At 40.5% G+C, this 11876-nt stretch overlaps 1 protein-coding gene across 1 annotated transcript in view; it reads left to right on the plus strand.

Moving 5' to 3' along the window:
• LOC124265868 (neuroglobin-like) overlaps positions 1–11451 on the plus strand; it is a 35990-nt gene extending 24539 nt beyond the window's left edge. Inside the window, exons 2-3 of the mRNA XM_046700720.1 lie at positions 7514–7739; positions 11060–11451. Of these exons, the coding sequence (XP_046556676.1) occupies positions 7514–7739; positions 11060–11200 (367 nt within the window). The 3' untranslated portion in view covers positions 11201–11451. The remainder of the gene's footprint in view (positions 1–7513; positions 7740–11059) is intronic.
• Positions 11452–11876: the final 425 nt, after the last annotated feature.

Genomic DNA, 11876 nt, shown 5'->3' on the forward strand with positions numbered 1-11876 from the left:
CGTGATATTGCTTAAATATTGCTAAAAGCGAAGCTCACTCTCTCGAAGACATTAACTGAGGCAGGAATTAGTTTGGAATCTAAAGGGCAATCGTGACCTTTTTTGAAGGTGTAAACCGACATTGCATCCTCGAAAAAGAAATTTTCGAAATCTAGATCTCACTTTTTGTAGAAACGCTTCAACAGAAGAGCGAAATCTCCTCTTTGAAATACTGGACAGGTGTGGTCAATAACTTGGTCGTTATTAACGAAAACAATGTAAGAAATTTCGATCGTTCAAAAGATATCCACTAAACCCCTTGTTTATCTTTTTCATCTCAGTTCTGTTTGATATTTTTCATCTGTACACAATTATATTGAGATGAAGCATCTACGTTGTCAAAGGTGTTACGGCGTGTTGGCTGCTAATGACGCGTGGGTGACAAGGGGCTTCATTGAAGCGTATAACAAAGCCCTTACAATACTGGGTCCAGATCCACAAAGCGTTCGCAACGTTACGACCTATCATAGGCGTACACATGGCAGTTTTGTGGATCGGGCTCCTGGATATGGTGCATATACTGAGCATGGAATATTTTGTACATAACAAAAGGAAGCACTATCTGAGGCGCTATTGAATATGAGGGTAATGTTTTGCGAATAATAAGTTGGCTGAGAATTTTATGCATGTAGAAAAAGGTCAGCAGGGAGAGTTTCACAGACAGCAAGGAGGGTTTCACACAGGGGGACGCGGGTCTATCACAAAGTCCTATCACGACATATCACATACAGGTTATCAATGCAAAAGAAAGATCCCAGTGCAAAAGAAAGATACCAATGCAAAAGAAAGATATCAATGATATCAATGCAAAAGAAAGATCCCAATGCAAAAGAAAGATATCAATGCTAAAGAAAGATACCGATGCGAAAGAAAGATCCCAATGCAAAAGAAAGATATCGAAGCGAAAGAAAGATACCAATGCAAAAGAAAGATAAGAAAGATACCAATGCAAAAGTAAGATACCAATGCAAAAGAAAGATATCAATGCAAAAGAAAGATACCAATGCAAAAGAAAGATCCCAATGCAAAAGAAAGATAAGAAAGATACCAATGCAAAAGTAAGATACCAATGCAAAAGAAAGATACCAATGCAAAAGAAAGATACCAATGCAAAAGAAAGATAAGAAAGATACCAATGCAAAAGTAAGATACCAATGCAAAAGAAAGATATCAATGCAAAAGAAAGATACCAATGCAAAAGAAAGATACCAATGCAAAAGAAAGATATCAATGCAAAAGAAAGATACCAATGCAAAGGAAAAAGAAAGATACCAATGCAAAAGAAAGATACCAATGCAAAAGAAAGATACCAATGCAAAGGAAAAAGAAAGATACCTATGCAAAAGAAAGATACCAATGCAAAAGAAGGATCAGAGTTTCTCAGTAAACTTCACATGACATTCGATTTCATTTTTGAAAAATTGTCCTGAATATACAGATATAACTACATCTATGGTCACCCAGTTCAGTGACAAATGTCCGGTGGGTCGAGGAATGAAGTGTATCTTTCATCGAGTCGTGTTCGATAATGCCTACCTATTAATTACTCCTGTCTCAAAGACATCCTGTGAATATAAGCTAGAAACACAGCCTTCAATTTGTGAAGGATTATGGTCAATCTGTGAAACCAGCATCGCTCGACCCAGATTTATTTTTAGCTTTGGAAACCTAGTTTCAAAGAGGAATGGACAGTTACACCAAGTTCTTTGATCAAAATAATACCGTGGTGATAATTACATATCATTGCTGTGTTATTTGAAGCTTTGTCTGTTTGAAGATGTACTGGCCTTTTCTGTAGGGCAACATGTCTCTGGGCGACAGGCGGTTGGTAAAGATAATTCTCTTTCCTTATTTGTGCAATCCTCTGATGCCAGTATCCCGCACTAACTTAACCCACTCTGAAAGGCATGGAACGAGTTTATCTATTCTATTGGCCTATCTTTGGTATACGCTTTGACAGCATTCATAAAAAGTAATCTCAACTGGAAGCAGTATGAGGAGTCTTTGCAGCCTCACTTTAGAGGACGTCCAGAGGGGCTAGGGAAACTGATTTTTGTCTCAGAATGATACTTAGGTTTACGACACATTGTATAGACTTGTTCCTAGATTGTACAGACACAATGGTTCCCGAAGGAGAGGCAATAAATCTTCAAAACCAATGATATCGTTTAACCCACGGTCTTCCTTTAACTTCATCTTTCGGAAAGAGAGTCTCGGTGGTCATCCATAGTACCTTAGCCTGAATTCGGACAACCAACTCTCACACGGTTACTTCCTTTGGCGGGTATAAGAGGCGACTTGCGGGATCGGGTGGTCAGACTCACTAACATGACTGACCCATGTCATCGTATCCCAATTGCGTAGTTCGATGCCCATGATGTTGATCACTTGCTTGTCTGGTCCAGACTCGATTATTTACAGATTGACGCAGTGTGACTGGAATATTGTTGAGTGCGGCGTTAAACAACAAACAGCCACAATCAAACAACTCAAACACGGTCACTTCCTTTGGTGAGTGTATGGGGCAACCAACGAGATGGGGTGTTCAGGCTCGCTAACTGGTTTGATATGTCATGGTACAGGTTGCATTGATCGCTGCTCATGACGTCAACCACTAGAATGTCTGGTGTAGACTCGATTGTTTATAGACCACCATCATATACATGGACAATTGCTGAGTACTGCGTGAAACAACAAACAAACATAGTTTAGTTGCTATGACACCAGAGACTTGTCTTTTCTCTCAATTGAGACTGAGACAACATGTTGGTGATGTCAATGACGTGCTAACATTGGCACTGTCATTATTTTTGCGAACGTATCGTTTTCAGGTTCCTGTTTCAGTTTTTGGCACGCCTTTGTGTCTGATGAGGAGCCCGTGAAGGTCCGAGTTAGAATATTGATCTTCAGTAACCCATGCTTATCGTAACAGGCGACTAACGGGATCGGGTGGTCAGGCTCGCTGACTTGGTTGACACATGTCATCGGTTCCAAAGTGCGCAGATCGATGCTCATGTTGTTGATCACTGGATTATCTGGTCCAGACTCGATTATTTACAGACCGCCGCCATATAGCTGGAATATTGCTGAGTGTGGCGTAAAACTAAACTCACTCACTCTGATGAGGAAGACAACTGTCTGTAATTGCGGACTTTTATTGACAAAATTAACATTGAAAAGATGTTACAATTCCTTTTTCATTCAGTTCTCCGATTCACCGTAGGTTAACCCCAGTCTGAATAGGTACCTAGTACCTAGTGTTCTGTTGAGTGAGCGACTGAGTGAGGATGTTTTTTCGCCGCCTTAAGCAATATTCTAGAAATAAACTTCACACATGTGAAAACAGTATGTTGAAAGAGGGCGGGCGGGTTAGAGGTTGATTGTATACCTTCGAACGTCCTGGTGCTTCCGTTGATCATACTGTTAACCACGTTTTTTCCTGATTAAGACCCGATTATTTACAGGCTGATGTTATATCGAGTATTCACTATACCACGCCCGACACTCAAGCAACAAAATTGGCATACTGAACTGTCAAAAGCGACTTAAAGGAACACTTTTTCTTCCAGCTCATGTATGCACGTGATGTCAAGCATTTTCGGGTTCGGGCGGTGTAATAAAGATTTCTATTTTAGAGTGAGGCGTTAAACTATTAGTTATATTTAAACATATCCCTTAATACAGTGTATGAAATAAGCCAAAAACCATGCCAGACATCTGGGCTGGTAACTTCAAAAACTTACCAGCCCAGAAGAGATTTAACCAGTCCTTCTTAAATACTAAATAGACAGTGCCAATGGACACGTTTTCTGAAAAAACATTACCCATCAATCGGGCTGCCTAGCTGTAAAATTAGACCGTCCCGCAGAAATCTAGCCCGTCTCGGGCGGTCGGACGGGCCTTATTTCATACACTGATTAATATGTAATCAGCTAAACTGGTGTTGTAAAAAAATGCCTGAGCGCTGAGAAAGGGTTAGTTTTGTTATTTGTATTCTTTCTTCATCAACCTTCAGCATTTTTGTTTTTGTATATTTCTTGATGTAAGTGGAATAGCGCAATTGCCAGTAAGTGTATGTGATCTAGTAAGGCAATTCCCTTAGTCGTCTGAGTAGAACCTTTTTCGTTTCTTTCGAGTTTTAGATAGCTGACAAGATTGAAGGATTAAAAAACATATTAATGTGTAATATTTTTTTTAAATTACCTATTTTCTAAAAATCTGCTCTCTTCGACTTTGGTGAGATGAAGCAACCTTTGAAGTGAACCCTATTGCAGAGCGCGTATCAAAATGAGTAAACGATTACTCTGAAAAAGGAAGAATGTTTTTCTCTTCAAACATAAAATGTGATCACGATCAAAGCCGACATTCAATCAAAGGAATACACGACCTAGTGGGAAACAAAATTGTTTAAAAGCGTCAGTGATTAATTTTCAGTTGTGATTTCCTTGACAACTGTAACCTTTTCTGAGGTCTCGACATGACAGATGTGTCGAGTATTGACTGTTGTTAGTGGAGAGGTTGGGTAGTCCACCTGCTGCAGTCTTCGTTCAACGCGACGGCGACCATGAATTGATTAAAATATGGATTCAGTATGTGAAGTGTGTTCCACATGTCCCAACAGTGTCAAAATAAATATAAAACTTTAGAATACCGTTATGACAACCCGCAGCAATAGATTCCGTTTGGTGTGAAAGCTATGAATGGAGCACCGAAAATCGGTGATGACACCACGTGTTCACCAAATGAGTGAGTGAGTGAGGTTTAGTTTTATGCCTTAGTTTTAGTATTATTCCAGCAATATCACGGCGGGGCACACCAGAAATGGACTTCACACATTGCACCCATGTGGGTAATCGAACCCGGGTCGTCGGTGTGACGAGCGAACGTTTTAACCACTAGGCTACCCCGCCGCCCTGTTCGTCAAAAGGGTAAGCATTTCCTGCCCACGGTATCAAACAACCAGCCTCTCCAGCACAGTTATGACGTTACCAACTCTGCCACGAGGAGTGAAGTAAAGTTGTGGAGTAATCAACAGTAACAGGAAAGTAGGATTTCAAATTCAAACTACCTGAAACCATCTCCGGATGGTGAGAGTAAGAAGGACACGCCTTTTACAAAACGTTAACGTTTACGTTATATACAGGTATTCGTCGCGATAGGCTACCAATAGTATCATCTTTGTGTTCTGTATTTATTTAAACACACATCGAAGTGTTCGGTATATATGTTTGAAAAGGCAACAAGCATAAAACTAATGCCTTATTGAGTCTTTTCAATTTGTAATTCGAAAAATTAGGGATTGATAGCGAAAGCACCGATTCATGGTCAAGAGTTACGATGATCACGTACCGTTCTTGAGTTTAGTTTTCAGATTATTATGAATGCTGACGGTAGTCTTCCAGTGGTGGTCCATTAAAAAACTACCCATACTCAAGAACCATTTAATCCATCCAATCCTCAATATTCCCCATCTAATCCAGAATATGACAATTTAAATCATCTAGTCACCAATATGGCCCATCCAAAACTATAAACACTCAAGAACGATTTTATTCAACCAGTCACCAATACGGCCATTCTAATCACTAATATGGATCATCCAAAACTGTAAATACTCAAGAACCATTAAATCCACCCAATCACCAATATGAGCTCCAGTTCCGACAGCATTGGACCTTGCGACTCGTGGGGTGTAATGCGCCTCTTACTCAGAACCAGGCAAGCTATTCTTGAAACGTTAACGTTCGTAGCCCTACGAACTTCTTAAGCCCATTCTTAACACATTGGCTACGACAAAAGTTAAGAATTCTTAGGGCTACGAACGTTTCGAGAATAAGGCCTCAGGTCACTGGGTTTGATTTGAGGTACCGTTTCCGAGTTAACGCTTGTTCTTGTGGTTCATGTAAGTACGCTGGTTTGAGTTGGTTGGTTTGTTGTTTAAATCCGCACTCAGCAATATTCCAGACATATGGCGGTAGTCTGTAAATAATCGAGTGTGGACCAGACAATCCAGTGATCAGCATCACACTCATCGATCTACGCCATTGTGATACGACGATATGTGTCAACCAAGTCTGATCCCCGTAGTCGCCTCTTACGACAAGCATGGGTTACGGAAGACCAATTCTAACCCGAATCTTCGCTGGCCACGCTGTTTGAGAAAATAATCCTCTGTGATTGAACCAACTTGGAAATTACATTTTATGTCAGTGGTGCTTATTATAGTCCAAGTTACCATGAAGACGGTCTGTAAATAATCGAGTCTGGACCAGACAATCCAGAAATTGGCATCATGAGCATCGATCTACGCAATTCAGGATACGATGACATGTGTCAACCAAATCAGCGAGTCTGACCACTCGATCCAGTTTGTCGTATCTTACGGGAAACATGGCTTGCTGAAGACATATTTATTCCTGGATTTCCACAGGTCGAAGATTCACGTATTCATAATGCTTATTTTCATCGAGACCTCAGAGAAACCTTTCTTTTCACCCCAAAGAAATTTGTTTCGGTGGTAAAACGACTCTGACTTTGACTCTTTATACCCATCAATAAATTTATCATACACATAGCAACAAAAGCTATATGTTACGAATTTTATTTGTGAGAATTATATGTTGCAAAGCAATTTTTCGTTTTGCTGATTCTATTTGCTTAACGTCAAACCTTTCAGGAAGAAAATTGGATAGGTTGTATTCTGGTTATGATAGTATTCAACATTAAACAAATACCACTCAATATTTAGAAATACGGAATAAATCATGGCAATGGGCAGGTTTGACATTATATTGGTATGAACTATTACATTTAAACAATCCCATGAATGTCTTTCATGGAAATCCCATGAATGCTATAATTTCCAGAGAAGGACGACAGTAATCAATACCAATGAATACCAAATGTCTTCTGAACGATATTTGCCTGCATGTTCTATCGTAACTGAAACAACTGTGATGGATGCTGGGTATTTAACGAACATCATTTAGAGGAGGATTCGTAATCTTTTTCACCTTTCAGTAATCACCCTAACAGGAACAGTCACGTGACCATTCGCCAGGACTATATTTTGCGCATCAATGCTAGAAGATCTAGGCCAGTTATATTTGGTATCTTTCGTCTCTAAAAAGGGATATATGTGTGTGTATGTATAAATATGATTATCCACTGAAACAGATTTCCATCGACGTAGGAGCGGCGGGGTAGCCGAGTGGTTAAAGCGTTCGCATGTCACGCCTAAGACCCTGGAATATTGCCCAAAGCGGCGTAAAACTAAATTCACTCACTCAATTCATAGGCTTAAAGTGCAAATATTAGCTGTGACTATTATTTGGATAGATCACTTATAATATGAGTTGATAAGTGATGACACCAGGTGTTCGCGAACAGGGTATGCATGTCCTGCCCTGTTGATTTTGCAGCTGCATGTGTGTGTTTGACTAAAATGACTCAGTGACGTTTCTGTTTTTTCCAGGCTATTCGAGACACACCCAGATGTGCAAGATGCCTTCCTTCCATTCCGAGGTCTCTCCACGACGGACATGGAACAGAGCGCCATCTTGCGCGCGCATGCTCTACGTGTTATGATGACAGTTGACAAGTGCCTCAACAGGATTGACAGTCCTTCCAAGATCGAGGGACTTATGAGTGAACTTGGCCGTAGACATATAAACTACAATGTCAAGGCCGAGTACATTGACGTGAGTGTTTCACAAATACAATAGTTTCATAATTACTGCTGATCATGACACAGTCAGGCTAATTGGGCACTTCATCAGCTCAGGACATCATAAAAACATTCTGCAAATTTACCCCCAAATCCTGTAGCTGTGATGAAAAGAAATTTCGAACAAGAGTTGCATGACACAAACTGAACTCTTCGCAGAAAGAACGTGCTGGACCGTACTTCAATATCAGATCATCGATACCCAAGAAGCTTGAGTTGAACTTTCCCTTGCTTTGATTTCGCCAATCCGAGCAGAAACTCACGATTCCTTTGCTTAAAGAAACAGATGACAAAAAGTTGCTATTATGGATTTATGTGGAGTTTTGGAAAGTAACAATGAAATGGATATGGCTTCAGGTTTGAGAGTCAACCTAAACGTTAAATAGTTTAATGAGACTCTGAGGTTCAGATAGATTAAGCTACTTTCTGTGTTTTGATGTTACGTCACCTAATCTTGCCAGATAAAGATTGTATACGAATATTACCATAGACTACAAGCAGTCATCTATTCACTGGCATGGGGCAGATATCAGAAAATGTTTAAAGCATTAAAGCCCAGTTAGAGAATAGTGCACTGGCTATTCTTGCCATGGCCATTATACTAGTCTGTCTCTCAGTAACAGAAATGTCTGTAAAGCCAAGCCCTCTCTGACAAGTGAAGATCTGGGTTGGTCTTCAGCAACCCATGCTTGTTGTGAGAGGCAACTAACGGGATCTTGATTGACGCATGTCATCGTATCATAATGCGTTGATCACTGAATTGTCTGGTCCAGACTCGGTTATTTACAGACCACCACCATATAGCTGGAATATTGCTGGGTGCGACGTTAAACAACGAACAAACCCAGCCCTTTCTGTGATACAGATGCTTTAAATGAAGCAAGTCTAAATTCCTATAATTCAGGTTCAGAATCTCCCAACTCACTGGACCAAAAGACCGTTAAAATATGGTACTTGTTGGTCAATGCCTGGCGCTCGGCATTAATGGGTACATCAAGGACTGGTCGGCTCGGAGTCAGTATAATGTGTCTAAGTGGGGTATTGATGCTTCACTGCTGCATGGTATCTCAGTGGGCTAGCACTATAAATCCAGTTTAAGTCTGGGCTAGTACAAGCAGCCGCACATACACATACACACGCATGCACGTCGTCATATGAGCGAAATATTCTCAAGCACGACGTTAAACCCAATTTCACCTCACCTCACCCAACTCACTGGAACTCCCTTTTATATCAATATTCTATATTACACTGACTAAGCGTTAGTCCATACCATTATATCTTGCGTGCTTATGTGGGCTTGGTACTGAATTGCTCGATAGGAATAGATTACATTTATTCAATTTTCTTACTCAACACACTATTAAAACCAAATGATTGGAATCCGCTGTTGGCTGTCGCTGATATGAAGAGTACGAATACACAGTGCTATCCGATTTGATCTCTTACAAAGTTCTATTACGAATACCTGTACTCATTCCCCAAGAGAATACAATTTTATTGATTATTGATGAGTGTATTTACCTTGTTCCACGTACATTAGTGTCCACATGTTTGTATATACATTACACCTAACGGTCGGGTCGTATGATTTGGGTACGAACAGTTTGATAATGTGGTTATACGTCGCATTGTTACGTGATTCGAAACATTTAGTGAAACATTCAAGAGGCTGTTCCAATCCATAAACTCGTGTCAGAGGTCGGTGTTAAATAACAATCTGAGCTGGTAGGTGGTTTGCGGACACAGTGACGCTTTTATGCCGTGTTGGTAACAGATGCACATACCAGTCGATAACGCATACACCCATCACCAGTTACAGTTAGTTACATTAATGGACATCACTGTGGCTCATAAATCATGGGCTTTGCTGTAAAAAGATAAAAACACAATTGTTTTTATGCATCAGTGATCACTTCTCGAAAAAGAATCAGATTTCCAATGTGTTGTTTTCGTGATAACTGAACCTTCAGGACGGAGTGGTGTGCTGTGTGACATGACGTTATGTTTTCTGTTATATTTCTTGGTTTCTAGGTTATTTTTTTATATATTTCAAAACCATGGTAAGAAATGAAATTCCATATACACAAATTCAAATGAGACAAACCTATGCTACAAGCAGTAGCGGTAGTAGCAGTAGTAGTAGTAGTGGTGGTGGTGGTGGTGGTCGTAGTAGTTGGATCTTGAATAGTATGAGTGAGTGGGTGAGTTAGGTTTAACGCTGCTTCAAACAATATTCTGTGCTAGGTGAGTGTGAGTGAGTGAGTATGGTTTTACGCCGTTTTAGCAATATTCCAGCAATAACACGGTGGGGGACACCAGAAATGGGTTTCACACATTGTACCCATGTGGGGAATCGAACCCGAGTCTTCGGGGTGACGAGCGAACGCTTCAACCACTAGGCTACCCCACGGCCCCTGGCGATTAGGTGCCTGACTCTTAGAGTGTTGGTTCAAATTCAGGATAAGACCCAACAAAAGTACTAGAATTTGTACTTTACTGAAAGTGTAATCCCAAATATAACATGTGTTACATTTGACAGTTTTCTTAATGGCATTGTGTATTCACAACAGTATTCCAGTTTAATCACCTGTTTGATGAACTTAGTAGGAAAGCAGTGATGCCTTGTCATACGTTTCCCACTTAGGTGAAGCCACGAGCACGGGTATTGTGCTAGTAAACATAGAAACTTAATCAGAACAAACCAGGATTCGAACCGACTATCATAAGAGACATAGCAGAGTTGACGACTGAGCCACCCGTGTCCCCAATGGCGATGGTAGTAGTGGTAGAAGTAGTTGTAATAGCAGTTGTAGTAGTAGCAGAAATAGCAAGAGGAGCAGTCGTAGTAGTTATTGCAGAAGCAGCAGCAGCAGTAGTAGTAGTAGTCGTCGTAGTAGCAGTAGTCGTAGTAGTAGTAGTAGCAGCAGCAGCAGTAGTAGTACCAGAAGTAGTAGTAGTAGTAGTAGTTGCAGTAGCAGCAGCAGTAGTAGTAGTAGTCGTCGTAGTAGCAGTAGTAGTAGTAGTAGCAGAAGTAGTGGTAGTAGTAGTAGTAGCAGAAGTAGCAGTAGTAGTAGTAGTAGTAGTAGCAGAAGTAGTAGTAGTCGGAGTAGCAATAGTAATAGCAGCAGCAGTATTAGACAGGAGGAAGCAGTCATCACATTTCAATTGTACATGTTATCAATGGCAATATATTCTTACTTTTGAGTGTTTTTTATAAGGCAAAAACTATGTTTTTTAATATCCTTGTATATTGCTCTTTAGCGTTTCTCAAGTTGGCATCGTATATTTCAGATGATGGGCGAGCAGTTTATATATGCACTGAGATCCAACCTGGATGACCGCTGGAGCCCTGAGCTGGAGAAGGCGTGGGTTGCCTTGTTCAGCATGATGAAGTTTTACATGAGACGGGGCCTTGCAGAGAAACACAACTAAACAGGAAATATGTATGCGAAACATGAGAAGGGAGACCTTCAGTGTAAATACCTGCGTGATTCATGTAGCTATGTATGTGACAAGGTTTTGTAAATGACCTGAGTGCAGCTGCTGACAAGTTGCAAAAACGATTTTTCGAAAACGTCATTTTGCCTCGTCAACATTTACGGAAAGCGTCGAGTTCTGACGGAAAGCGCCAATTGGAACACACCACAGGATCAGACAATCAGGAAAATCAATCGGCTTTCATATCAACAATTGTATGTGTAAATGGTGTATGTAGCAGATCGTTGGATGTGACTTCGTGGCGGATATCAGTTTCTGTGCATTCAAAGCTACCTCCAAAACTGCTCTGCCTTGTGATATTACCTTCTTTGGTGAGAGAAAAGTTAGAAATATGCATCTTCCTAGATACGCCGTGTAGTCAGAAATACTTTGAATGTGTGAATATATATATATATATATGTCATTTGATTGGAATATGCGTTATACAGGACGCAGCGACAAACCCGGGGCCCACCACTCACCACTTTTAAGTGTAAAAGTACTGAATGTAATCTGCTAAAAGTACTTATAAACTATCTGGTTGTTTCTGTCTTGTGTGCTAAAGCTGAAGCATGATATCAATCTGCGAGCCCTGTTGTTTACGTTGCCTGTTTAATGCAATACACCTACA

The sequence above is a fragment of the Haliotis rubra genome, unplaced genomic scaffold (assembly GCF_003918875.1).
Source record: "Haliotis rubra isolate DU_JTF1 unplaced genomic scaffold, ASM391887v1 Scf122, whole genome shotgun sequence".
Taxonomy (NCBI): domain Eukaryota; kingdom Metazoa; phylum Mollusca; class Gastropoda; order Lepetellida; family Haliotidae; genus Haliotis; species Haliotis rubra.